Consider the following 27,781-nt stretch of genomic DNA (forward strand, 5'->3'; position numbering starts at 1 on the left):
GCAGGCTGGATGAGACCCTGAGCAACCTGGGCTAGTAGGAGATGTCCCTGGCCATGGCATAGGGGTTTGGAACTGGATGATCTTTAGGGTCCCTTCCAGCTGAAGCCATTCTATGACTGACTTTGACTCTCCAGTGTAGACCAGAGTGATTTGTTGTTGTTTAGTGAGTTTATGTGTGTTCCTAATTCAGTGTACATGAAGAGATGCAGTGAGCCTGGCCTCTTCCTACTGCTGAGTCCCTCTGCCTCTGGCAAAGCTGTTCCCAGCCTGTGGGCTTGGGATGGTTGGCAAGGTGGTGCTAGCTGAGCTCTTCATGGTGTGTTAGCCTTATGGTATCTTTACCCATTTCAAGTAGACAGAGTTCCCTCTGCAGGTGCATTTAATCTGTTGTCTAGATACACAAACCTCCCCAAAACTACCTGGAGACATTCACTGCTCTGATCTCCCAGCTCTCTGAGGTTTTTCAGTGAGAGGCTTTCAAGCTGAACAAGAGGGTCAGACCTTATTGCCATTCCTGAGATGTCCATCTTTTCCACCCCACTCCTCTTGTCTGAAGTCAGCCTTAAGGCTTTAGCTTAGTCTTTGTGGTTTCCTAGAATGAAAAAAAAAAAACCCAAACCTTTCACAAACACCTTTGTGATTTCATGAGAAGGGCCATGAGCATGATTACCACAGTCTCACAGTATATCAGAGGTTGGAAGGGACCTCAAGAAATCATCAGGTCCTGCCAGGTTGGAAAGCCTCCAGAGAAGGAGACTCCACAACCCCCCTGGGCAGCCTGTTCCAGGGTTCTGTCACCCTCAATGTAAAGAAGTTTCTCCTCATGTTGAGGTGAAGTCTTCCATGTTCTAGTTTGAACCCATTGTTCCTTGTCTTATCACTGTGCACCACCCAAAAGAACCTGGCCCCCTCCCCTTGCCCCCCACCCCTCAGCTATTGATAGACATTGATGAGATCCCCTCTCAGACTTCTCCAGACTAAACAGCCCCAGGGCTCTCAGTCTCTCTCCACAGGGGAGATGCTCAAGTCCCTTAATTAGAGGGCTGGAGCACCTCTCCTATGAGGACAGACTGAGAGAGTTGGGACTAATCAGTCTGGAGAAGAGAAGGCTCTGAAGAGATCTTATTGTGGCCTTCCAATATCTTAAGGGGGCTACAAGAAAGCTGGGGAGAGATATTTTTAGGGTGTCAGGTAATGATAGGACTAGGGGGAATGGAAATGGGGAGATTCAGATTGGATGTTAGGAAGAAGTTGTTTCCTATGAGGGTGGTGAGACACTGGCAGAGGTTGCCCAGGGAGGTGGTGGAAGCCTCATCCCTGGAGGTTTTTGCAGCCAGGTTGGATGTGGATCTGAGCAACCTGATCTGGTGTAAGGTGTCCCTGCCCATGGCAGGGGGGTTGAGGTCCCTTCCAACCCTGACAATTCTGTGATTCTCTGTGACAAGCAGGAGCAGGTTAGCAGGAAACCCATGAGAAGCAGTGCTGATGGAGGCAGTTATTGTGGAAATGTGCTGCTCAGAACACCCCTTGGCCAGCACAGGCATCTCCTCTTCCCTGGAGAGGAAGATGGAAATTGGAGTGGAAACATCATGCCCCATTCATCTTTGTCCTTTGCAACTCTGGTCTAGGGAATTTTCCAGTGCCTTGCAGCAGATCTTCCAAGAAACTCTTTCTAAGAGATGCTGCAATGCTGAGAGCAGAGGGAGCAGTGAGGTGGAGTCTTTCCAATCCCCCCAAAGCTTCATCGCTGATGGTGCTCTGTAAGGACAAGTCAAGGAAGCCCTTGCAGCTAGGAATCAGCTGATCCTCAGGCCAGCTGGGGTTAGACAGGGTATGTTCAGCCTCTGCTGATGGGATTCCTGTGTGGGGGTGAATCTGGAGCACTCTCTGTCCCTTTGCCACCCCTGGTAAATGCTGCCTGTGTCTGTGCTCCTCCCGTTCTAGCCTCTGCACGACGGGAGTGGTCCGGTTACATATCAACAACTGGCTGGAAGTGAGTTTCTGCCTGCCTCATAAAATCCATTATGTTGCCACAAACTTCATCCCCCCCGAAGCCATTGAGAGGAGCCTGAAATCTATCAGGTAAGAGGAAGCTCTGTCCTTCAGAGTGTCCCAGGTCCCAAAGGGTGGTGCTGTCTGTCTGCTGGTGCAGCCAGGGGAATGATGTGACCCTGAGCTGCAGTGGTGCTGAGGGCATGGACTGAGACAGGCCTGCCTGAGGCTGCCACTGCCCTGTGCGTGGTGGTGTGAAGCCACAGCCTCTGTGTTGACATCAGGTGGCTGTACTGAGGTGATGCTGCAAGAGAGGAATTGTGTGGCCATTGTGTTCCTCTTAATCTGCTGACCCCGAAGTCGTTTTGCTTTCGGAAGAAAGAGAGCCCAGGCCCCATGATAGCTTGTTACCTGCATTCCATGTTTAGAGCTCTTTACCTACAAAAGTAACTCACTCTTGCTTTCTCCCTTCCTTCTGCTCCATTCTCTATTTCAGGATTGCAAGATGAGCAGTTTTCAGACCAGTTCCCCAGGCTTTAATTGGATACCAGCACACTGCAGCCTATTCTTCCTAGTCAGTGGGACATCCAGTTACTATATAACCCTCTATCCCCTTTTTATGGTCAACATCTCACATCATGACATAAAATTGAGCTTATTCTGAACCCCCTCACATCAAAAGAAGTTCTTTGTGGCCAGGAGATTGACTCTAGGTATGATGGCCTGGGAATAGCTAAGCCCTCAGGAAGAGCTGCAGTTTACAGTGCAAATGTATTCTGTTTTTCTGCAGGCCTTACCATGCCTTATTACTGTTAAATGATGAGAAGTCACTGCTTAATGAGCTCCCATTGGACTGCTCCCCTGCCCTGGTGAGAGTAATTAAAACTACCTCTGCTGTGAAGAATCTGCAGCAACTGGCTCAAGATGCTGACTTGGCACTGCTGCAGGTATGGGGAGCTGCCTGTGGCCACCAGGCTCCTTCCAACCAGGGGTGCTGCTGCCTGTGTGCCAGGGGGGTCCTGTGGGCTCTCTCAGTGTGAGCAGAGGGCACAGAGGAAGTGTGAGCCTCAGAGCAAGGGGAAAGGTCAGAGAGGTGAGGAGTAGTGGTGCAGCAGCAGTACCCAGCAGTCCTGCAGCCACATCTGAGTCACAGCTTGCTGTGGGTAGCTGTGGCATAGGGCATGACAGGCAGCAGAGTGCCTGCAGGTCTCGAGTTCACCCCAGCACTTAAAGCAAGTCCATTACAGCAGGCTGCTCAGGAGCCTCTCTCTTCAAATTCTCAGCACCCCCAGGGATACCTTCCAGAGCCTCTCTAGGCTCCAGTCTGACATTTCACCAGCACCAGAATGAAAAACTTCCCTCGTATCTAATGGGGATTTCCCATCTTCCACCTTGTGTGTGTTGCCTCCTGTGCCCCTCTGACAGGAGTGGTGCTGTCTTCTCTGTGCCTTCCCCTTGGGTAGTTAAAGCCAGAACAGGCAGAACTCCTGACTTAGACCACAGTGCTCTGCCTTGATTCTGCCATGTTGATGTCTGCACCCAAAATGCAGGTGAAAGCTTGCAGCTGCCATGGCCAAATACGTGGCTTCCCCTGGACCTTCCAAGATCTGTTGTGCTGAAGAGTTGTGACTGGCTGTGCAAGCCTGCCTCTTGATTTCCCTTGGTACATCAGGGTGGGGACTGCAGAGTCCCAGGAGGAGGCTCTGGTTTGGGCTTGGTCAGAAATGCTGAGCTGTTCTCTCCAGGGCAGCAGCTCTTTCCAAAAGCCTTTCCAGTGGCTTTCAAACCTGAATTGCTCACGGTGATGTGAGGAGCCCTTGAGGAGGGAGGTTTGTGCCAGTGCAGGGAATGAGACTCTGGCAATCACATGAGACCACTATGAACACGTGTGGTCGTTGTGGCCCTTTTATGTTGGGCCTGATGACCATATTAGATGGCATGGGAGAGGGGAAAGCCATTCCATGGTGCTGAGGGTCAATTCAGAGCCAAGGATGTGACCTGTGCTCAGTGGGACAAGTAAGAAGAGCATGGCTTGTCATCTCAGGTGCTGTGCCTTCTGTCATTTGAAGGGGAAGCTCCTGTTCTTGAATAAAACTTGTAGGTGCCCTTAGAGTGGGCTGTGTGTGTGTCCTGGCTTTGCACAGCTCTGGAAATTCCCTCCTGCTCCTGTAGTTTTGTTCTCCACTAACCAACCAGGTGAAGTGTTTCCAATGATAGGAGCTGGATTCGGTGTCTTGTGGCTGTTTGTGTGACTTTTCCAGAGCCATTCCCAACCACTGGCTTGTCTCCCTCATTCAAACCCTTGGTGTAAGTCACTACTGACACAGCTCAGTGCATTCAAACAGGGCTGTTGGTTTCCTGTGTGTTTGTGCTCTGGCAGAAGCTGCTGCTTTTGTTTTTCATGGACAGCACTTAATGCTTTCTGTGCAGAAATGAAAATGGGAGTTTGGGGGCATGAAAAGTACCTCAGCTTCTATTGATACAGGCTGAAGAAATTCCTTTAAGGCAGGAAATACTAAATTGCTTGGAAATGTGAAGCATTCATAACCTTGTCAAAGGCTTTTTGATGTGCCACATGTTCTATTAAACCGTGAATTTATTCGTGAGGCAGGGGGAAAGGCTGGAAGGACATTTTGCTTTCATTTCAGCTCAAACAAGACTCTTCTGCCATTGATTGGTACTCTTGATGAGAGTTTGAAATTGATGGGGGTTTGCTTTTGCTCCTTCAGACTGGAGACTGGAGAGCTGGGCAAAGAGGAACCTAACGAGATTCAACATGGATAAGTGCAGAGTCCTGCACTTGGGGAGGAAGAATAAACTGCACCAGTACAGGTTGGGAGGTGATCTGCTGGAGAGCAGCCCCCTGGAGAAGGACCTGGGAGTCCTGGTGGATAACAAGTTCTGCATGGGACAGCAATGTGCCCTGGGGGCCAAGAGGGCCAATGGGGTCCTGGGGGGCATTCAGAAGAGTGTGTCCAGAAGATTGAGGGAGGTTCTCCTTCCCCTCTGCTTTGCCCCAGTGAGGCCTCACCTGGAATATTGCATCCAGTTGTGGGCTCCCCAGTTCAGGAGGGACAGGGATCTGCTGGAGAGAGTCCAAGGGAGGGCTGCAAGGATGCTGAAGGGACTGGAGCACTGCCTGGGGAGGAGAGGCTGAGAGCCCTGGGGCTGTTTAGTCTGGAGAGGAGAAGGCTGAGAGGGGATCTGATCAATGTCTGTCAATAGCTGAGGGCTGGGGGGCAGGAAGGAAGGGACAGGGACAGGCTCTGCTTACTTGTGCCATGGGGTAGGCCAAGAGGCAATGGATGGAAACTACAACACAGGAGGTTCCAGCTCAACATGAGGAAGAACTTCTTTACTGGAAGGGTCCCAGAGCCCTGGAGCAGGCTGCCCAGAGAGGTTGTGGAGTCTCCTTCTCTGGAGCCTTTCCAGCCCTGTCTGGATGTGTTCCTGTGTGACCTGTGCTGGATTCTATGCTCCTGCTCTGGCAGGGGGGTTGGACTGGAAGATCTCCAGAGGTCCCTTCCAACCATCCTGTGATCCTGTGTAATTTGTGCCTGATTTCTCCACGCAGGTTTTCCAGCTGGCTGCACATCTTGTTTACTGGGGGAAGGCAATCATCATCTACCCCCTGTGTGAAAACAACGTCTACATGCTCTCTCCAAACGCCAGCGTCTGCCTGTGAGTACAGGAATGACTGACTAGCAGCAGAATGGGGAGAGGTACAGATGGGCTTCCCTTCCCTGCCTTGCTGGGGACAGAGTGGGCTTCTTCTTCACATAGGCATGTCTAGAGGGTGTGCAGAGCACAAACCAGTGCATGTGCCTGGACTCACAGAGCCGTACAGCAGTCTGAGTGGGGTAGGGAGAAGCAGCACAGCTCAGCATGGTTCTGCTGTCCTGTGGGCCCTAGAAGGCCACATACTTACCTTGGCAAGCTGCTTGTAATGGTTTTAGTGCACTTGCTCACTGAATGTTCATCTCAGGCTGCTGGATCCTGCAGCAATATGGAAACAGGCACAAACCAAACCACTTTGTGCCAAGGTAGTTAAATGAGTGTTTCCCAGCACTGTCTGTGCATCTGGCACACAGCATCACCTCACACTCATCCAAAGCAGCCAGACAGGGTGGCACTGCTCTCACTGCTGTGGTGTTCCCTCTGGTGGCACTGCTCTCACTGCTGTGGTGTTCCCTCTGGTGGCACTGTATCCTGACAATGCCAGGCTGAAGGCACTGTGGCCCTTTTGAGAGCAGGCAGCAGCAATGCAAGGAAGATGTGGAGGCCACAGTAGGTATTTTTGCTCTGCTGAAGATTGGCAACCTTTTCTGTTTTGAGATGGTTTTGGAACTGGGTTGTAGGAAAATAGTTTTAAATCCAAACTTGTGTGATGGAAGTATAAAAATAGGGCTGGAAGGGACCTTGGGGTCATTGAGGAACAGCTGTGCCTGGGTCATATATGGCAGTGCTGTTCTTGAAGACCTAAGATGGACAATTTTCCTAATACTTAAATTGCCTCTCCTTTACTCCTGACCACTCAAACTGCTTGTGCTGTCAGCAGAGGCAGGCACAACAGCCACAGCTGCAGCTGCATTTGCATGTTCAAAGCCTGTGGCTCCATCCTGCCCACACCTGCCTTCCCTGAGTGCCCAATCCCTGGTCCTTTGATCAGAGACTGCACAAGTCCAGACTTTGTATCAGTTCTGTTTCTCCCCTGGGTTCCCTGCACACCCTGAGCACTGGAGCTGACCATAACACCAGGATGGAGGTGCATGTGCTTCTGGCTTGGTTATGCAGGATGCAGCTTGCCACAAACCCTCTTACTGTGTGCCTGGGTGACAGAGAATGTTTTCTTTGGGAACTGGCACTTGTGCAATGTGTAAATGGGTCAATGTGACACTGATTTCTGCTGTCCCCTCTTCTCTGCAGTTACTCCCCACTAGCAGATGCCTTTTCCTGTCAGTTCCGGGGTCACAACCTGCCCTCCATGCTCTCCAAGTTCTCCCTCCCAGTGTCCCTCTCGGAGTTCAAGAACCCGCTGGCACCGCCCGTTCAGGAGGTGAGGTGGGGAGGGGAGTCTGCAAGAGCTCCTGCTTCTCCTGCTAGTGAGAACAAGGAGTGCTGGTGCTTCTGGAGTACCTGGTGAGGAACCTGACAGTGCAGGTGTAGGACCCTGTGACTGGTGTTTCATAGAATCACAGGATGGTTTGGGTTGTAAGGGATTGTAAAGATCATCCAGTTCCAACCCTCCTGCCATGCGCAGGGGCACCTGCTGCCAGACCAGGCTGCTCAAGGCCCTATCCATCCAGCCTGGCTTTGAACACTTGCAGATTTGGAGCCTCCATAACCTCCCTGGGTAACCTGTTCCAGTGCCTCACCACCCTCATGGGGAAGAATTTCCTCCTAACATCTAATCTAAATCTGACCTGGTCCGGTGTGAAGCCATCACCCCTCAGTCCTGTCACTCCATGCCTTGGAAAAAGCCCAACCACATGGTTTGTTGTTACATAGAGTTGTAGGGATGCTCAAGGTGAAGCTGTGTGGATGCTCTGTGCTGGAAAAGAAAAATCAGAATGTTTCTTTTCCTTAAGTGATCTAGTAGGAAGGAAAAACACCCTGCAACTCCATTTGACCTGCTGAAAAGAAATTAGGAGGGCTGAGTGCAAGTTTGTGGATCCCTCACAATCACATCTCATTTGATTCCATCTGCTTTAGGTTCACAGCCTGGTTTTAAAAGCAAGCTGTCTGTTCACTGAGGTTTTGCTAGGAAACTGGACTTGTTGAAAGGCTGCTAGAGGAAGCTGGCTCAGCATGCAGTCACCAGAAGCCCATGTGTTGCAGCATTAGCCTTTCAGTGTTCAGGTTTGGACACAGGGGGGTTGGATTTGTCAGCTCTTTTGCTTACACACATGGCCCTGTGGCCATGGCTTGTGGCATTGCTGGGAACTGGTGAGATGCAAGAAGCTCAGGAATGTGTTCTCCTGGCTGGCACTGTTACACTCCCAGGTGAATCATAGACTCACCCTGGTTGGAAGGGATCTCCAAAGGTCATCCAGTCCAACCTCCCTGCAGTGAGAAGGGACATCCTCAACTAGATCAGGTTGCCCAGAGCCCTGTCCAGCCTCACCTTGAATATCTCCAGGCATGGGGCCTTAATCACCTCCCTGGGCAACCTGTTCCAGTGTTCCACCACCCTCATGGTGCAGCACTTGTTCCTAACATCCAATCCAAATCTACTCTTTCATTTCAAACCATTGCCCCTTGTCCTGTCACTGCAGACCTTTGCAAACAGTCTCTCTCCATCCTTCATGCAGGCCCCCCTGGGAAGGCTGCTCCTAGGTCTCCCTGGAGCCTTCTCTCCTCCAGGCTGAACACCCCCAGCTCCCTCAGCCTGTTCTTCTAGCAGAGGTGCTCCAACCCCCTGCTCACTTTTGTGGCCCTCCTCTGGACCTCTCCCTCCTGTCCCTGTGAAGCAGCTGGGAGCTGTGAACATAGCTCACCCAGGCAGACCTCCTGAGCTGATCTCTTTCAGTGCTCTTTGCTAGCCTCCATTCTTGGATGCCTTGCTGGCTGGATGAATTTAGGCACTGCTCAGACATGGAAGATTAACATCAACTGTGCACACAGGCACAATAGTGAGGGAAGAATTTGTTGTAATTACAGGTTGGCAGAGATTATGATCAGAGATGAAGATAAGTGATGATGCAGTGCCTAATGCCAACAGTATGCACTGGTCAGCTGCCACCTTGGGAGGCAGGGGCAGAGCAGCTCTGCTGTTTTGTCAGTAATTCATTGTGGTTACAGACAAATCAGAGCCCTGAAAAATGAAGCTGAATTAAGAGCATTCATTTGATTGTGGCTGCAGTAGCTTCAGGAGGTGTTCTTATTCTCAGCACTCCTTTTAAAATTAATTGCTTGCCTTAATGCTTCTCCTTCAGTACTTCTGGTTGTTCTCAGATCCTGCTTCTGTTTGAAATGCACAAATGAAGTCTGCCACTGACTGCTGCCGTTGTGCCTTGAGCTAAGAGCAAGTGATCAATGCTGCAGTTATGCCTTGAAACAGCAGTGAGTGCTCCATGTTTGCCAGAGCTGCTGGAGTGCTGAAATGGCTCTTGGGGAGTGTGCACCTTCCCTGGTGCTTGCCTGTCTGTGCTGGGATCCTAAAGGTCAGCAGAACAGCTTCTTTTCATTGTCCTTTTGGGGAGGGACCTTTTAGGATGTCAGGTAGTGATAGGAGTAGGGGGAATGGAGCAGAACTGGAAGTGGATAGGTTCAGGTTGGATGTTAGGAAGAAGTTGTTCCCCAGGAGGGTGGTGAGAGACTGGCACAGGTTGCCCAGGGAGGTGGTGGAAGCCTCATCCCTGGAGGTTTTTGCAGCCAGGCTGGATGTGGCTGTGAGCAACCTGCTGTGGTGTGAGCTGTCCCTTCCCATGGCAGGGGGGTTGGAGCTGGCTGAGCCTTGAAGTCCCTTCTGACCCTGACAATTCTGTGATTCTGTGTGAATGGAATGATGAAGGATGATGCTATGAAGAGCTATGGAAATGTCTTCTGCAGTCTGCAAAGGGGAGGTTGGAACTGTGGTTGCAGAAGGCTGAAGGCCTCGTTGGCAAGATGTGATGGAGACCACCATAACCTGGTGGGATGTCTTGATTCATGGCAAGCTTCCTTTTGATACAAGTGTGACAGTTCTTGGGGGAGTTTAGACTAGGGAGAGCTTTTAGATGTTTTCATATCACTGCATCTTCTTCTGCTTTGGTTTCCCTCTTTGCATTATTCTTTGTTTGGAGCTAACCTTTTGAGAGGTGAATCCAATCCCTGTCCTGAAGTGCTCAGGCTCCAGCTGTAATTAACAGAGATCTAATCAATAGAGTAATGAATCTGCTGTAAGGGGGATGGTGTTTTGTTCTGCTGGTGCTGTACTCTGAACTGTAAATATTATCCAACTGGATTTGCTTTGCCTTTGAGAAAAAGGAAGACAGCGGAGACCTCTCAGGGTAATTTTGCTCTCTGTGTGTGGGAGGGGGGTGTGGGGATTTTAACTTGGAAGATTTTCTGTTATCTTCTGCTTTTCCTCGTGCTGACTGTGCTGTCTGTGTTGCTGAAGGTCAGTACTGTGGGAAGGGCTCTGTGCTCTGCAGAAATGTGGCCTGGTGGCATCCATCCCATCCAGTGCTTGTCTGAAGCGTGGGCTTGGCTCCCTGCTTCGGGCATGTGCCTCTGATGGGCACAGAAGATGGAAAGCATTGGTGAAGTCCATCATGCAGAACAGGGAAGCTGTTCCACAGCTCTTCCTCCTGTTGTTCCCCAGTCATACTGCTGGGCTGGAAAGAGGACAGAGTTAGCTTGTTAGCTAGGGGTGGAACTGCCTCTTCCCTTCAGGTAGATGAAAAAACCACAACACTGGCATTTTGCTTGAGGTGCTGTGGTGGCTTTGGCTGGTAGGAGATAGAACCAACCTGCAACTCCCTAAGCAAGGACAAGACTGCCCTGAAAGATGGAGTGCATGTCTGCATTCTGCTCTTGGTGCAGGCAGGAGACACCCAGAGAGTGGTGTGTGCCAGAGCTCTCAGCCATGCCCTGTGCCAGAGACAGGAGTTCTTCTTGAGCCTTGATCTCTTTTCTTGCCTGCTGATGGTGAGCAGCACCTTGCAGCTGAACCCTGTGCTTGTTGTGCATCCACCTTGTGCTTATCATTGGAAGAGATGTTGGAATGGGTGCAGTGCTCTCAGTGCTTGCTCCTCTTGCCCCATGCCAACCTGCCTTGCTTGGACAGCAGCTGTGCAGCAGGCTGAGCCTGTGCCCTGGGCTCAGCAGATGCAGCTGAGAGGAGGCCCTGTTTCTCCCTCCTGCCCTCAGGTGTGTGCACACAAGCCTTCCTCCTTTCTCTCACCCCTTGGGCTGGAGCTCTGGCTCCTGCCCAGCTTGACTCCATTCACTTCACTTGTTCCAGCTGTGTGACTTTGTGCCAGGTTAGCAGATGGCATTCACCCAGGTGAGATCACCCAGCTCCAGGGCTGGCAGAGAACAAGGGAGGCATTTCTGCAGCTGGGCAGTGAGTGAGAAGAGCAGAAGGCAGTTTCCCTTTTCCTGGTGGTGAGTTGTCTGTTGTCTCCCCTGTGCTGTGTAGTGGCACCTGGGCTTGTAGCAATGCAGAGCAGCCTGGGACTGCCATGAACAGCCACCAGTTTAGCTGCTGTCACTGGATCTCACCAGGGTACAGCCACAGGGTGAGGAGATCCTATGAGCTGATACAGTGGAGAAACGCATCTTCCCTTTTGGTGTTTTTACTGGAAAAGAAGCAATTTGCACCTCCTCCCCAGCCAAACTCTCCTCCTTTTTGCTGCCTGTGACTGTTGGTTGCTGTCCCTGTGCTCTCCTCTCATGTGTAACTGCAGAGCACACCAGAGTGGTGCACAGCCCTGCAGAACCTCCTGTGAAAGCACAGAAGCACTTGGTGACCCCAAACCCACTGGTCACACACATTCATTGACAGAGCAGGTGGTGGTCACTGCCCTGGAGGTGTTTCAGAGAGGCAGAGATGTGGTGCTGAGGGCCATGGTTTAACACCAGTCTTGTCAGGGATACATAATGGTTGGGCTTGATGGTCTTAGAGGTCTTTTCCAACCCAAATAATTCTGTGGTGCTGCTGGGCACTGCAGCTGGTGCATGGCAATGCCTTAGCCTGCTTCTCAGTGCAAGGCTGGCTTTGGACAGGGCTCTCCACCCAGCCACTCTGCAAACCAGGAGACAGGGATAATGCCTGTGGCTGCCCCTCAGCCATGCTTTGTGGCCTGCTTCAGAAGAACCTGTGACAACTCTCTACCCTGCCTTGAGGAACACAGGTGGGCTAGCAGGAGGGATCTGCAAGGCAGGGGTGTCCCCAGGTGAATTAGCCACACATTGCCTCCCTGCATCCCCTCCACTCCAGCAGCTCTGTGCCAGCTGCATTGCTGTCCCCGCTATGGGTATTGTCCCCGCTGTAGGTATTGTCCCCGCTGTGGGTATTGTCCCCGCTGTAGGTATTGTCACCCCTGTAGGTATTGTCCCCGCTGTAGGTATTGTGACCCCTGCAGGTATTGTCCCCGCTGTAGGTATTGTCCCCGCTGTAGGTATTGTCCCCGCTGTAGGTATTGTCCCCCCTGTAGGTATTGTCCCCCCTGTAGGTATTGTCCCCGCTGCGGGAATTGTCCCCGCTGTAGGTATTGTCCCCGCTGCAGGTATTGTGACCGCTGTGGGAATTGTCCCCGCTGTGGGTATTGTCCCCGCTGTGGGTATTGTCCCCGCTGTAGGTATTGTCCCCGCTGTGGGTATTGTCCCCGCTGTGGGTATTGTCCCCGCTGTAGGTATTGTCACCCCTGTGGGTATTGTCCCCGCTGTGGGTATTGTCCCCGCTGCGGGTATTGTCCCCGCTGTGGGAATTGTCCCCGCTGTAGGTATTGTGACCCCTGTGGGTATTGTGACCCCTGTGGGTATTGTCCCCGCTGTGGGAATTGTCCCCGCTGCGGGAATTGTCCCCGCTGTAGGTATTGTCCCCGCTGCAGGTATTGTGACCGCTGTGGGTATTGTGACCCCTGTGGGAATTGTCCCCGCTGTAGGTATTGTGACCCCTGTGGGTATTGTGACCCCTGTGGGAATTGTCCCCGCTGTGGGAATTGTCCCCGCTGTGGGTATTGTCCCCGCTGTGGGAATTGTCACCGCTGTGGGTATTGTCACCCCTGTGGGTATTGTCCCCGCTGTGGGTATTGTCCCCGCTGCGGGTATTGTCCCCGCTGTAGGTATTGTGACCCCTGTAGGTATTGTGACCCCTCTAGGTATTGTGACCCCTGTGGGTATTGTCCCCGCTGTGGGAATTGTCCCCGCTGTAGGAATTGTCCCCGCTGTGGGAATTGTCCCCGCTGTGGGTATTGTCACCCCTGTGGGTATTGTCCCCGCTGTAGGTATTGTCGCCGCTGTAGGTATTGTCGCCGCTGTAGGTATTGTCCCCGCTGTAGGTATTGTCCCCTCTGTGGGTATTGTCCCCGCTGTAGGTATTGTCCCCGCTGTAGGTATTGTCCCCGCTGTGGGTATTGTCCCCGCTGTGGGAATTGTCCCCGCTGTAGGTATTGTCCCTGCTGTGGGTATTGTCACCCCTGTAGGTACTGTCCCCGCTGTGGGTATTGTCCCCGCTGTAGGTATTGTGACCCCTGTGGGTATTGTCGCCGCTGTAGGTATTGTCCCCGCTGCAGGTATTGTCCCCGCTGTAGGTATTGTCACCCCTGTAGGTATTGTCCCCGCTGTGGGAATTGTCCCCGCTGTAGGTATTGTGACCCCTGTGGGTATTGTCCCCGCTGTGGGAATTGTCCCCGCTGTGGGAATTGTCCCCGCTGTGGGTATTGTCCCCGCTGTGGGAATTGTCCCCGCTGTGGGTATTGTCCCCGCTGTAGGTATTGTCCCCGCTGTGGGTATTGTCCCCGCTGTAGGTATTGTGACCCCTGTGGGTATTGTCCCCGCTGTGGGAATTGTCCCCGCTGTGGGAATTGTCCCCGCTGTAGGTATTGTCCCCGCTGTCGGAATTGTCCCCGCTGTGGGTATTGTCCCCGCTGTGGGAATTGTCCCCGCTGTGGGAATTGTCCCCGCTGTGGGAATTGTCACCCCTGTGGGTATTGTCCCCGCTGTAGGTATTGTCCCCGCTGTGGGTATTGTCACCCCTGTAGGTATTGTCGCCGCTGTAGGTATTGTCGCCGCTGTAGGTATTGTCACCCCTGTGGGTATTGTCCCCGCTGTGGGTATTGTCCCCGCTGTGGGTATTGTCACCCCTGTGGGTATTGTCCCCGCTGTGGGTATTGTCGCTGCTGCGGGTATTGTCCCCGCTGCGGGTATTGTCCCTGCTGTAGGTATTGTCCCCGCTGTGGGTATTGTCCCCGCTGTGGGAATTGTCCCCGCTGTGGGTATTGTCGCCGCTGTAGGTATTGTCCCCGCTGTGGGAATTGTCCCCCCTGTAGGTATTGTCCCCGCTGTGGGTATTGTCCCCGCTGTGGGAATTGTCCCCCTGTAGGTATTGTCCCCGCTGTAGGTATTGTCCCCGCTGCAGGTATTGTCCCCGCTGTAGGTATTGTCCCCGCTGTAGGTATTGTCCCCGCTGTAGGTATTGTCCCCGCTGTGGGTATTGTCCCCGCTGTAGGTATTGTCCCCGCTGTGGGAATTGTCCCCGCTGTGGGTATTGTCGCCGCTGTAGGTATTGTCCCCGCTGTGGGAATTGTCCCCCCTGTAGGTATTGTCCCCGCTGTGGGTATTGTCCCCGCTGTGGGAATTGTCCCCCCTGTAGGTATTGTCCCCGCTGTAGGTATTGTCCCCGCTGCAGGTATTGTCCCCGCTGTAGGTATTGTCCCCGCTGTGGGTATTGTCCCCGCTGTGGGAATTGTCCCCGCTGTGGGTATTGTCGCCGCTGTGGGTATTGTCCCCGCTGTGGGAATTGTCCCCGCTGTAGGTATTGTCCCCGCTGTGGGTATTGTCCCCGCTGTGGGTATTGTCCCCGCTGTAGGTATTGTCCCCGCTGTGGGTATTGTCCCCGCTGTGGGTATTGTCACCCCTGTAGGTATTGTCCCCGCTGTAGGTATTGTGACTCCTGTGGGTATTGTCACCCCTGTAGGTATTGTCGCCGCTGTAGGTATTGTCACCCCTGTAGGTATTGTCACCCCTGTAGGTATTGTCCCCGCTGTAGGTATTGTCCCCGCTGTAGGTATTGTCGCCGCTGTAGGTATTGTCGCCGCTGTAGGTATTGTCGCCGCTGTAGGTATTGTCACCCCTGTAGGTATTGTCCCCGCTGTAGGTATTGTCACCCCTGTAGGTATTGTCCCCGCTGTGGGTATTGTCCCCGCTGTGGGTATTGTCACCCCTGTGGGTATTGTCCCCGCTGTGGGTATTGTCCCCGCTGTGGGTATTGTCGCTGCTGCGGGTATTGTCCCCGCTGCGGGTATTGTCCCCGCTGCGGGTATTGTCCCCGCTGTAGGTATTGTCCCCGCTGTGGGTATTGTCCCCGCTGTGGGAATTGTCCCCGCTGTGGGTATTGTCGCCGCTGTAGGTATTGTCCCCGCTGTGGGTATTGTCGCCGCTGTAGGTATTGTCCCCGCTGTGGGTATTGTCGCCGCTGTAGGTATTGTCCCCGCTGTGGGAATTGTCCCCCCTGTAGGTATTGTCCCCGCTGTGGGTATTGTCCCCGCTGTGGGTATTGTCCCCGCTGTAGGTATTGTCCCCGCTGTAGGTATTGTCACCCCTGTGGGTATTGTCCCCGCTGTAGGTATTGTCCCCGCTGTGGGTATTGTCCCCGCTGTGGGTATTGTCACCCCTGTAGGTATTGTCCCCGCTGTAGGTATTGTGACTCCTGTGGGTATTGTCGCCGCTGTAGGTATTGTCACCCCTGTAGGTATTGTCCCCGCTGTGGGTATTGTCCCCGCTGTGGGAATTGTCCCCGCTGTGGGTATTGTCCCCGCTGTGGGTATTGTCGCCGCTGTGGGTATTGTCCCCGCTGTAGGTATAGTCCCCGCTGTGGGAATTGTCACCTGTGTGGGTATTCTCCCCGCTGTAGGTATTGTCACTGCTGTAGGTATTGTCCCCGCTGTGGGTATTGTCACCTCTGTGGGTATTGTCCCCGCTGTAGGTATTGTCCCCGCTGTGGGTATTGTCCCCGCTGTGGGTATTGTCACCCCTGTAGGTATTGTCCCCGCTGTAGGTATTGTGACCCCTGTAGGTATTGTCACCTCTGTAGGTATTGTCCCCGCTGTGGGTATTGTCCCCGCTGTGGGTATTGTCCCCGCTGTGGGTATTGTCACCCCTGTAGGTATTGTCCCCGCTGTGGGTATTGTCCCCTCTGTGGGTATTGTCACCCCTGTAGGTATTGTCCCCGCTGTAGGTATTGTCACCCCTGTAGGTATTGTCACCGCTGTAAGTATTGTCAGCCCTGTAGGTATTGTCACCCCTGTAGGTATTGTCAGCCCTGTAGGTATTGTCACCGCTGTAGGTATTGTCCCCGCTGTGGGTATTGTCCCCGCTGTGGGTATTGTCACCCCTGTGGGTATTGTCCCCGCTGTAGGTATTGTCCCCGCTGTAGGTATTGTCACCGCTGTAGGTATTGTCCCCGCTGTAGGTATTGTCACCCCTGTAGGTATTGTCCCCGCTGTGGGTATTGTCCCCGCTGTGGGTATTGTCACCCCTGTAGGTATTGTCACCGCTGTGGGTATTGTCCCCGCTGTAGGTATTGTCACCCTGTAGGTATTGTCACCCCTGTAGGTATTGTCACCCCTGTAGGTATTGTCACCCCTGTAGGTATTGTCAGCCCTGTAGGTATTGTCACCGCTGTAGGTATTGTCACCCTGTAGGTATTGTCACCCCTGTAGGTATTGTCCCCGCTGTAGGTATTGTCCCTGCTGTGGGTATTGTCCCCTCTGTAGGTATTGTCCCCTCTGTAGGTATTGTCACCCCTGTAGGTATTGTCAGCCCTGTAAGTATTGTCACTGCTGTGGGTATTGTCCCCGCTGTAAGTATTGTCACCCCTGTAGGTATTGTCCCCGCTGTAGGTATTGTCCCCGCTGTAGGTATTGTCACCCCTGTAGGTATTGTCACCCCTGTAGGTATTGTCACTGCTGTGGGTGACTCTCCCTGCCTGGGGCTGGGGTAGCTGTGGAAATACGCAGATGGGGGAGGTGTGACAGCTGCTGCTGAACAAAGCTTGCTTGGTTTTTCTCTTCTGTTTTCCTGAGCCTGGCCATCCTGTTGGGTGTAAGGCCCTGGCAGCTGAGGGCTCTGCTTTCTGCATCCCTGCTGTGAGGAGCAGCTGGGTGGAACTGGAATGGCTGTGTGGGGGTGGAGGGGGAGGAGAGCTGCATGCAAATGCTGAGCAGGAGTCGTGTCCTCCCCAGGGGGACCAGGCTGCAAGTGGCACTGCTCTGCTGGACATCTGGAAGGCATTAGGGGTCAGGGGAGCTTTTGTTGGCAGAGCTATGGAAGCCACATTAAGGTATATTTATAGTCAGTTGGGGCAGGTCTAAAATCCAGGGGGTTTAGTGTGGCAAGTTAAAATCCTCTCTGTTTCTGGGCCTAACTGGAGGGAGTGGATAAAGTGAGAATTCAAGGCTGTTACCTAATGATTCAACTGGCAACATCAGACAATAAATGTTTTGCCCTATGTTAAGAGAGGTCTTCAGATTCTGTGTTGTGTAAAAGAGGATGAAGTCTCACTAGCTGGCTGGGTTTTCATGTAAGAGCATGGTCTGAGTGAGAAAGGAAGGTGACAGTAAACACCTATTTAGCCCAAGGGTGCTGAGCTGCTGAGCCAAGGCAGCCCTTAGCAATCAGGGTCAGACCTTGAAGAATCACAGAATCACAGAATGTTAGGGGTTGGAAGGGACCTCCAGAGATCATCCAGTCCAAAGCAGGATCACCCAGGGCAGGCCACACAGGAACATGTCTGGGTTGGCTTTGAAAGCCTCCAGAGAAGGAGACTCCACAACCTCTCTGGGCAGCCTGCTCCAGGGCTCTGTGACCCTCACAGTAAAGAAGTTCTCCTCTTGCTGAGGTCAGCTTCCTGTGTTCTAGCTAATATCCGTTATTCCTTGTCCTGTTACTGGGTGCCATTGACAAGAGCCTGGCCCCTTCCCCTTGCCCCCCACCCCTCAGCTATTGACAGACATTGATCAGATCCCTCTCAGCCTTCTCTTCTCCACACTAAACAGCCCCAGGGCTCTCAGTCTCTCTTCCCAGGTGAGATGCTCAAGTCCCCTAATGATCCTCCTGGCTCTCTGTTGGAGTCTCTCCAGCAGATCCCTGTCTCTCTTGAACTGGGGAGCCCCAAACTGGGTTCAGTATTCCAGGGGTGTTCTCAGCAGGGCAGAGTGGAGAGTGAAGTTTCAACTGAGCAGGGATCCTTTGGCAGGCAAAACAAGCTCAGAGGGGATCCTCATGTCATGAGAAACAAGCTAGGACTGGGTCTGGATTGCTGCTTTCCCTTCCCTTTCCTGAAGCTGGCTTCAGTTATTCTGGTGTTTTCCTGAGCTTTCTAGGTGTGGGAAAGCAGAGAGCCCAAGGGAATCCCTGCAGGAATGCCTTTAGTGAACACAGTGCTGGAGAGCTTGACAGCTCCCTTTTGTTCCCAGAGGGAAGAGGATGATGAATGCTGGATCTTGTCCCTCTGAGCCTTGGGGCTGAGCTTTCCCTTGTGTGTCTGAAGCTGCCCAGATGGGCTGGGGTGCAGTGCCCCTGTTTGCAGAGGCTAATGCAGCTTCTCTGCCTTTGCCAGAGGGCACAAAGTGCTGCCTTGTGGCTGAGGCCTTCCTGCTGCCTTGCACCACAGCAGGCTCTGGGGAGAAGCAGGGGATGGCCACAAGCTGCTCCGTGCCAGCAGCAGGCTCCAGATGGCTGCAGCAGACAGGACCTCCTCAGAGCAGCCTGGAAAGAGGCAGGAAGGATGAAAGGAATATGGAAGAAATGTAGAGTTCATGGGGAGTTAAATCAAGCAACAACAAATGGTTTGCTTTGTGTCTCTGTCACGGTTCTGCTGTCACAGCCAAGAAAGGCTGGCTGGGGATTCCTGCCATGCCAGAGGAGTCAGTGAGTGAGTGGTGGCAGGCCTGGCACTGAAGTGTCCCCATGCCTGGGAAGCCCTTTGGCTTCAGCAAGGAGCCCAACCCACCCAGCAGACTGAGAGCAAGCAGACTGATCAGGCTGCACCCCTGAGGGACAAAGACCAACTGGGACAGCTGTGCAGCACAGCTGGTGCCAGGGGAGGTCTAGGCTGGATGTTAGGAGGAAGTTCTTCACAGAGGGAGATTTGTCATTGGGATGTGCTGCCCAGGGAGGTGGTGGAGTCACCATCCCTGGAGATGTTCAAGAGAAGCCTGGATGAGGCACTTAGTGCCATGGTCTGGTTGATTGGATATGGCTGGGTGATTGGTTGGGCTGAATGAGCTTGGAGGTCTCTTCCAACCTGGTTGATTCTATGATTCTAAGCCTCTTCCCCAGCAGACCTGTCTGTGAGCTCCATCAGAGCTCAGGAGAACTCCAGCAGACCTGTCTGTGAGCTCCATCAGAGCTCAGGAGAACTCCAGCAGACCTGTCTGTGAGCTCCATCAGAGCTCAGGAGAACAGGAGACCTCTCTGTGAGCTCCATCAGAGCTCAGCAGAACAGCAGACCTGTCTGTGAGCTCCATCAGAGCTCAGGAGAACTCCAGCAGACCTGTCTGTGAGCTCCATCAGAGCTCAGGAGAACTCCAGCAGACCTGTCTGTGAGCTCCATCAGAGCTCAGGAGAACAGCAGACCTCTCTGTGAGCTCCATCAGAGCTCAGGAGAACAGCAGACCTCTCTGTGAGCTCCATCAGAGCTCAGGAGAACAGCAGACCTGTCTGTGAGCTCCATCAGAGCTCAGGAGAACAGCAGACCTCTCTGTGAGCTCCATCAGAGCTCAGGAGAACTCCAGCAGACCTCTCTGTGAGCTCCATCAGAGCTCAGGAGAAGCAGATGGAGAATGAAGTGAATTCAGCATTTGTGCCTGGAAAGCCAAGCAGCAGAAGGTATTGGCAGAGCCCTTGCAGGTTTTGTGTGTGCAGACACTTGCTGCTTGTGGTGAGAAGCAGGCTTAGAGCTGGCAGAAGTGGAAGTGGTGTGAGGCAGATTTGCAGTGCTGGCACAAAGCACACATCTGGGGCATGGTGGCAGCTGTAGGCTGCTGCATTGCTTGGGCTTTATTCTAGCACTAGATTTGAGGAGGTACTGAATTCCCATTGCAGGCTGGCCTGGTACAGACAGCTCTCTATGATCATCATTCCCTCTGGTCTGGGGATGACTGCTCAGGCTCCCTTCAATATGGAGCAGCAGTTTTCTCTAGTTCTTGATAGGACAAGAGGAAATGGCCTCAAGTTGCTCCAGGGGAGGTTCAGGTTGGACATGAGAAGCAATTTCTTCCCAGAGAGGGTGGTCAAGGCTTGGCCCAGGCTGTCCAGGGCAGTGGTGGAGTCCCCATCCCTGCAGGGTTTTCCCAGCTGTGTAGATGTGGTGCTGAGGGTTTAGCAGTGACCTGGCAGTGCTGGGTTAAGTGCTTGGACTTGGTGATCCTAGAGGTCTTTTCCAACCTAAATGAGTCCATGATTCAAGTTAGCCACAGCCTATCTCCAGCATTCCCACTTAGGGCACAAAGGCTTTTGGCAGTCCCTGGCCGTACAATATTATCACAGCATCACAGAACAGTAGGGGTTGGAAGGGACCTTGAAAGCTCATCCAGTCCAACCCCCCTGGCAGGGCAGGATCACCTGGAGTAGGTCACACAGGAACACATCCAGGCAGGTTTTGAACACCTCCATAAAAGGAGACTCCACAACCAATTCCATTTCCATTATGGGTGGAAAGCTGGAACACTACTTTTGCCCAGCTCCTTGTCCCACTGAGCCAGAGACAGGACAAGGGGGAATGGTTTTGAGCTGGGGGAGGGTAGGTTCACACTGGATCTTAGGAAGAAGTTTTCCAGTATAAGGGTGGTGAAACTCTGGAACAGGCTGCCCAGGGAGGCTGTGGCTGCCTCCTCCCTGGGGGTGTTCAAGGCCAGGCTGGATGAGGTCTTGAGCAGCTGAGTCCAGTTGAGAGGTGTCCCTGCCCATGGCAGGGGGGTTGGAGTAGATGATCTCTGAGGTCCCTTCTAACCTGAGCCATTCTGTGATTCTAAGCTGCTGGCTCAGGGGTGACCTTCTAGATATTTGGCCAAGAGTGCAGAGGTAAAGCTGCCTGTGCAGAGTCAGAGAGCTGGGTGAGGCTCCATGCACACAGAGCTGCAGTGGAAGCAGCTGGCAGGTTCTGTCATTCAGGAAACCACCAGAGTGAGCAGTGGAGGCTGGGCTGGGTCAGGCCCTAGCTGGCAGGTTCTGCAGGTCTGCTGGAGCCTGTCTTGCTTTCCTCCTGGGATTTTTGCAGGGTTCTTTTGTGCTGTGAAAGGTGCAGACCTCTGTCATTGTGAGGACAGGCAGGCTGCTCAGCCACTGTGTGCCAGCAGGCTGGAGAGAGCACTGAAATCCATGAGGCATCCTTCCATCCAGGCCTGCAGCTGGGAGGGAGGTTCTCAGCAGTGGAATCACCAGAGGGAGGCTCCTCTCTCTTCCAGGCTGATTTGAGATGTCAGCAGAGCACTCTGCATGTGGCAGCTTCTGCCAGCCTTCCTCTTCCTGCTGTTCAACCTGTCTCATGAACCAGGGCTTTTCTGAACAGCTGTTTGAAGGGGATCCCAGGTAACCTGGTGCAGGATTGGCATCCATTCAGGCCCCAGAAGTGCTAATCCCTGAGAGGTCAGGGTGTGGGTCTGCCTGCACAAAGATGTGCCTTTGTGGCTTGATAGCAGAGGAGGAACTGAGAATGAGAGGATTTATGGAATAAAAGGGAAATTGTGTGGGCTGATGAACTTTGGTTTGGGGCTTGTCCCCCTGATGATTAATACAGCAGAGCAAGCTTCCTTCTGAGGGGCTGAGCTCATGCTCCTTGTGTTGCTCTCAGCAAACAGTGCTGGTTGCTAGGAAATCCCCAAACAGCCTTTGTCAGGGAATCAGTGTTCAGAGCTGGCAGCTCCGGGAAGGCTTTGCCTGCTGCGGTGTGAAAAGACTTCTTGTGCACAGATTCAGACAGGATGATGCCCTCTGAATGCTCCTCCAAAACTCCAGAGACTAGGCCATGCCAAGAACCCCCAGAGCCTTGTCCCTCACTCTGCCCCCTGCTTGCAGCAGCGCTCTGGGGATGCTGTGCAGGTCTCAGCTGCTCTGACACAAAGGTGTTGTACCTGCTTGTGCCATGTGAGCCTTTGAAACTCCTGCTGTCTGCACCCTTGAAAACCTGCCTTCAGAAACGTGGCCTGGCCTGTCTTGCAGAGGGGTGGTGAGCAGATGGGGGCCATTAACCCTTTGCCCTGGGAGGAGACTTCTTGGAGGTAGCAGGCTGCTGCCTCTTGCCAGGGTTCCTGCTGCTGTTGGTGCTGTATCTGCATCACCAAGTCCTGGCAGCGCTCTCCTGAGTCTCTCACAGGGTTAGGCAGCAGTTTCCCACCTGACAGCAAGTGCCTCCTGCTTCCAGGCACCTGTTCTGGTTGCTTCAGCTCTGCCCCATCACCCTGCCCTCTCCCTGGCTTTCCTGGGGAGCCTGCACTTCAGCCTGACCACTCCACCCTTCAGTGATTAGTGATTTCAGCAGACCCTTGTGTAGAAACCAGCAAACTGGTCTTGGACCTCACACTGTTGGGCCATGGGCATCTGGTTGACTCTTTTTCCAGGTCTGGTCTCTCAGAAGGAAGTCTACCCCACTTTTTGGGCAGCTGCTAAACTTGTTTTGTTAGAAGAGGACAGAACAGCTCCTGGGGTGGGGGTGGGGGGTGTTGTGCAGCTACAGTTGTACAGATGAAGGGCTCTGTGCTGAAGGCACTCAGCAGGTGCTGAGCTGTGGCAGGGCTGCAGGGCTGGTGCTGTGAGGACACTGCCTGTGCTGGCCAGTGTGGCATAAAGACATGGATTGATGACAGCCTAGGCATCCACAAAGGCTTTGGGTGTGATGCCCAACGTGTGTGCCAGGTCAGGAGAAGAGAGAAAACTGCTGGGTGGGGTGGGAAGCATTTCTCCTTCTGACTTCTTAGTGGCAAAGCCTAACCTCTGTGCATTGTTCCCCCCTGTCTTTTGCCTGCTGGTGTCTCACCCTGCAGACTCAGCTCATTCAGATGGTGATATGGATGCTCCAGCACCGGCTGCTCATCCAGCTTCACACCTACGTCTGCCTGATGGTGCCACCCAACGAGGAGGAGTTCAGGGCCCAGGATGAGGACATGCCCTTCACTGCCAGAGTTGGAGGCCGAAGTTTAAGCACCCCCAATGCTCTCAGCTTTGGTTCTCCAAGTATGAGCACACTTTTCTTTGCTGTTCAGCCCACAGCCCACCCCAGAGCCTCCCTTTGCCATGCCCAGGGCAGTCAGACCTCGGTAACAAGAGGACTTGGTCTGTGCTGGAGTGATGCTAACTGGGCCCAGTCCTTCTTAAATTTCATACTGGGCATTGGTGAAAATCTTAAAGGCTATTAGACCTTAAATTCTTGGGTTTAAAAAAGAAGAAGTGCTCTGGAATTTGCCAGTTCTTATTTGGCCAGTACTAGAGGTGCTTCTCTATTTTCAAAGTAACTTCCTTCTCCCTTGCTGTACCCAGAGGTGACTGCCCTGCTCCTCTGGCTGGTACTGCACTGCTTGCAAGCTTTGGTTTTCAGGAGAGGAGGAAAACTGAGAGAACTTGTTTCCAATTGGTTTCCATGGGCTGTAGAGCCACCTCAGGAGACACAGCACCAGCTGGCACTCTCACAAAGGGGAGGTTTCTGTTTATGTCTCCTGATTTCTGTAATCTCCTTGGTGCCATTCTTCATTCCAGGGAAGCATTTTTTCAAGAGCAATCTTGAAATCCCCAACCTTTGCTGCCTGTGCTGCTCCAAGCAGCATTCTCAGAATGCCACCGAGGGTGCCTGTCAGGAGAGATTCTCTGTACAACTTTCAGCTTTACAGAAGTCAGGAATTAGGGCAGAAACCTTGGAATGTGAGCCAGAGGAGTCTGCAATCTGCTTATTCTGGCTGGCTCACAAGAGGATATTGCTTCTTGGCCTTCCTTTCTGTTTGCCTCCCACCTTCTCTGCTCTTAGGCTTTTCATGTTGCCACTTCATGGTATTCCAGCAGAGCTGGCTGGGAATTTTCTTTTCAGATGTTATTTATGAACCATTTGTGGGCTCCAGAAGTACAAATTTCCACAGAAATTGATGGCTTGGTTGAAGCTTTGGGCTTCCCCAGTGAGCAAATGGCTGGGTTGGCATTGCAGATCCACAGAGCATTTCCAGAGCCCCTTGCTTTGCTCTGCAAATCTGAAGGTGTTATTTGGACAGCCTGCACAGAAGCAGCCCTGAACTGATCCCTCTGCATCCTTCTCCTGAGGAGCCTGCACATTGTGTCTCTCTTTCTCTCTTCCCTGCTAGCTAGTAGTGATGACATGACTCTGACAAGCCCTAGCATGGATAACTCCAGTGCTGAGTTGATACCTGGTGGGGACTCACCCCTCAATAAAAGGATGACAGAGAATCTGCTGGCAAGCTTGTTGGAACACGAGAGGGAAGCCATCCTCAACGTCCCTGCTGCCCAGAACCCTGAGGACCTTCGCATGTTTGCCAGGTAGGAGATGAGGAGTGCAGGATGCAGTCTCTTGCTCTGAGCCTTGCTGGGTTATTGAAGGGACACTGAACAAATCCTGTTAGCCTGGGGGCTTGGGGGATAAATCATAGACTCATAGAATGGTCCAGGCCAGAAGGGACTTCCAAAGTACATCCAGTCCAACCCCCTGCAGTCAGCAGGGACATCCCCAACTAGATCAGGTTGCCCAGAGCCCTGTCGAGCCTCACCTCCAGGGAAGGGGCCTCAACCACCTCCCTGGGAAATCTGTTCCAGTGTTTCACTACCCTCACAGTGAAGAACTTCCTGATACCCAATTTAAAATCTGCCTTTCTCTAGTTTGGAGCCATTGCCCTTCATGCTATCCCTGCAGGCCTTTGCAAACAGTCTCCATCCTTCTTGTAGTCCCTTCAGGTACTGGCAGGTCACTATTAGGTCTCCCCAGAGCCTTCTCCTCTCCAGGCTGAACACCCCCAGGTCCCTCAGTCTGTCCTCATAGCAGAGCTGCTTCAACTCCCTGATCATTTTCATGGCCCTCCTCTGCACCCTCTCCATCAGCTCCATGTCCTTCCTGTGCTGAGGGCTCCAGACCTGCACATGCTTTGGGTTTGTTATGGAAGGGACTTTGAACAACCTCTGTTAGCCCAGGGGCTAAATGGGGATAAATGCTTTTGGGTTTGTTCCCTCTTCACCTGTGCACATGAGTTACTGACCAAAATCTCTGTGTGTGTCACAAGAACAAAGAGTGCTGGGTGTACAGAGGAGCATCAGGGCTAGACACCAGGAACTTCACTCTGCCTGCCAGTTTCCCTGTGTCCACACACAAAGCATAAAGCTACATGGCCTGGAAAAGCCTTCTAAGCCTGCAAAGATCCAGGCATGCTAAAGCCACTGAGTCCACTGAGACTTCCAGCCAGCTGTCACACACAGGATCACAGGCTCACAGGATGTTAGGGGTTGGAAGGGACCTCTGGAGATCTTCCAGTCCAACCCCCTGCCAGAGCAGCAGCATGGAATCCAGCACAGGTCACACAGGAACACATCCAGACAGGGCTGGGAAGGCTCCAGAGAAGGAGACTCCACAACCTCTCAGGGCAGCCTGCTCCAGGGCTCTGGGACCCTCCCAGTGCAGAAGTTCCTCCTCATGTTGAGCTGGAACCTCCTGTGCTGTGGTTTCCATCCATTGCCCCTTGGCCTATCCCAGGGCACAGTGAGCAGAGCCTGTCCCTGTCCCTTCCTTCCTGACACCCTTTAAGGTTTGTAAAGTCCATGCAAACATGAAGCAAAGAGCATCAGACACAAAGGCAGCCTGAATGCTTTACCAGAGCAGCCACTGCCAGGTCTGTTGGCAGAGATGAGCTGCTCCTTACATTAGGCTAAAGCAATGAGGGTGTGTGATTAGCAGCACACAGATGTGTTGGTGCAAATATAAACACTACAGAAACAGGCAAGATGTGGCTCTGCACACAGGGCAGAAAGTCAGACGACTTCCTAACCAGCCAGCTGGGAAGGAGGTGTCAGGGAAAGGCCTTCTTTCTTCCTGAGCATTTCAAAACACAGCAGCTTCACTGGAGTGCAGCTTTCACTGGGTTTGTGCTGCTTGTGGAGCAGAAAACCAGAGGTGAGTGTCTGGGTTAGCTCATTGCTCTTGGTGAAGGTGGAAACAGCTGGGGCAGTGAACCCTAGAAACACAGAATTGTTTCAGGTGGAGAATGTTTCCAAGATCATCCAGCCCACCACCATGGCCATTAAACCATGTCCCCAAGTGCCCAGCCTCTGTCCTGGTTGGGTCCAGCAATGTTCATTGTCCAAACAGGTGGTGAGACACTGGAACAGACTGCCCAGGGAGGTGATGGAAGCCACATTCCTGGAAGTTTTTAAGACCAGGCTGGATGTGGCTCTGGGTAAACTGATCTAGTGGAAAGTGTCCCTGTCCCTGGCAGTGGGATTTGAACTGGATGATCCTTGAGGTCCCTTCCAACCTTGACAGTTCTGTGATTCTGTGAGGGCAGTGCCCACCCTCACTGGAGCTGTGGGACACAAATTACAGGTTCTAGACTTTCGAGAGAACCTCTTCCCTGGCAGGGTGGTGTTGCTCAGGATGGATTACCCAGGCATTGGCAGGGGCGGTGCTCCACCCTTGGAGGGTTTCAGAGCTTGGCTAGGAACAGCTACAACATTGGCAACAATCCTGCTGGAGCATGGTGCTGGACTAGACGTTGGAGGTGTCTTCCAGGCAGCATTTTTGTGATATGCTTTAATATCCGCTCGAGGTTTTAGTGGTGTGGAAAGATTTCATCTTGACTGGCAACACATCCAGACTCTTTTTGACTAGAGGATGGACTTAGTTATAGGAAGACTCCTGCCTGCTCTGGGTGACTGTTACAAGCCAGCTCATAATGGCTTGCAGAGGAGACAGCAGTGCCAGGAGATGAGAGCATGGGCAACCATGGCAAGGGAAGGCATTGGGGGCTTGGAAAATCTGTTTCAAGGTCACTTGTTGAGCAGTGATACAGGTTATAAGATAAAATACACAAACCTTCCTGTCATGCCTCAGGGAAGGGCCTGCCTTGGACTTACACACACATAGCCCCACACTGTCCCTGCTAATGGCCTCTGCTCAGTGCACTCTGGTTGCCATCAGCCCAGAGGAGGAAGCCAATTAGTCTGATTTAAATCCCCAGTGGGGAGCTGCTGCAAAAGGCAAACGTTCCTAACATACAATCTCAATCTGCTCTTCTCTAGTTTGAGCCATTGCCCCTCATCCTATCCCTGCAGGCCTTTGTAAACAGTCTCTCTCCATCCTTCTTGTTGGTTCCCATCAGGTACTGGAAGGTTGTTATTAGTTCCCCTGTCTGGAGCCTTCTCTTCTCCAGGCTGAACACCCCCAGCTCCCTCATCCTGTCCTCATAGCAGAGGTGCTCCAGCCCTCTGATCATCTTCATGGCCCTCCTCTGGACCCTCTCCATCAGGTCCATGTCTGTGAGGGCCCCATGGCTGGAGACAGTCCTGCAGGTGAGGTCTCCCCAGAGCAGAGCAGAGCAGAGGGGCAGGATCCTCTCTCTCCATCTCCGGCCACACTGCTTTGGATGCAGCCCAGGCTGCCATTAGCCTGCAGGCACTCACTGTCTGCTCATGTTTCACTTCTCATCCATCATCACCCCCAAGTCCTTCTTTGCAGGGCTGCTCTCTATCACCTCCTCCCCCAAAGCAGAGTAGGCACAGCAAAGGTAGGAACTCACTTAACCACCTGTGCTGCCCACAGGCTGCTGCACTACTTCCGCGGGCGGCACCACCTGGAGGAGATTATGTACAACGAGAACATGCGGCGCTCCCAGCTCCTCATGCTCTTCGACAAGTTCCGCAGCGTGCTGGTGGTCACCAGCCACGAGGACCCTGTCATCTCAGTCTTTCAGTCCCTCTTGAAGTGACCTGAGTGCCAAAGAGGGGATGCCTGCAGACTGGAGGTGATTGGAAATTCCTTCTCGTCCTGTGCCACCGAGCAGGTTCTGCCCCTGCGCACCTCCTTCCCTATCTGCTGGGGCAGGATGAGAACTCCGGGAATTGCTACAGGACACCGAGAGCCTGCTCAGCTTGGGCTGCTGCT

At 52.9% G+C, this 27,781-nt stretch overlaps 1 protein-coding gene across 3 annotated transcripts in view; it reads left to right on the top strand.

Annotated features, from left to right (window-relative positions):
- The window catches only part of NPRL3 (NPR3 like, GATOR1 complex subunit), a 55,960-nt gene extending 28,194 nt beyond the window's left edge, over nucleotides 1-27,766 (top strand). For all 3 annotated transcript variants that reach the window (XM_054390847.1, XM_054390848.1, XM_054390849.1), the window contains 7 exons: nucleotides 1,945-2,082; nucleotides 2,783-2,939; nucleotides 5,567-5,673; nucleotides 6,919-7,048; nucleotides 22,683-22,872; nucleotides 23,985-24,177; nucleotides 27,440-27,766. In XM_054390847.1, the coding sequence (XP_054246822.1) occupies nucleotides 1,945-2,082; nucleotides 2,783-2,939; nucleotides 5,567-5,673; nucleotides 6,919-7,048; nucleotides 22,683-22,872; nucleotides 23,985-24,177; nucleotides 27,440-27,605 (1,081 nt within the window). In that variant the 3' untranslated portion in view covers nucleotides 27,606-27,766. The remainder of the gene's footprint in view (nucleotides 1-1,944; nucleotides 2,083-2,782; nucleotides 2,940-5,566; nucleotides 5,674-6,918; nucleotides 7,049-22,682; nucleotides 22,873-23,984; nucleotides 24,178-27,439) is intronic.
- The last annotated feature ends 15 nt before the right edge of the window (nucleotides 27,767-27,781 follow it).

The sequence above is a fragment of the Indicator indicator genome, chromosome 22 (assembly GCF_027791375.1).
Source record: "Indicator indicator isolate 239-I01 chromosome 22, UM_Iind_1.1, whole genome shotgun sequence".
Classification (NCBI taxonomy): domain Eukaryota; kingdom Metazoa; phylum Chordata; class Aves; order Piciformes; family Indicatoridae; genus Indicator; species Indicator indicator.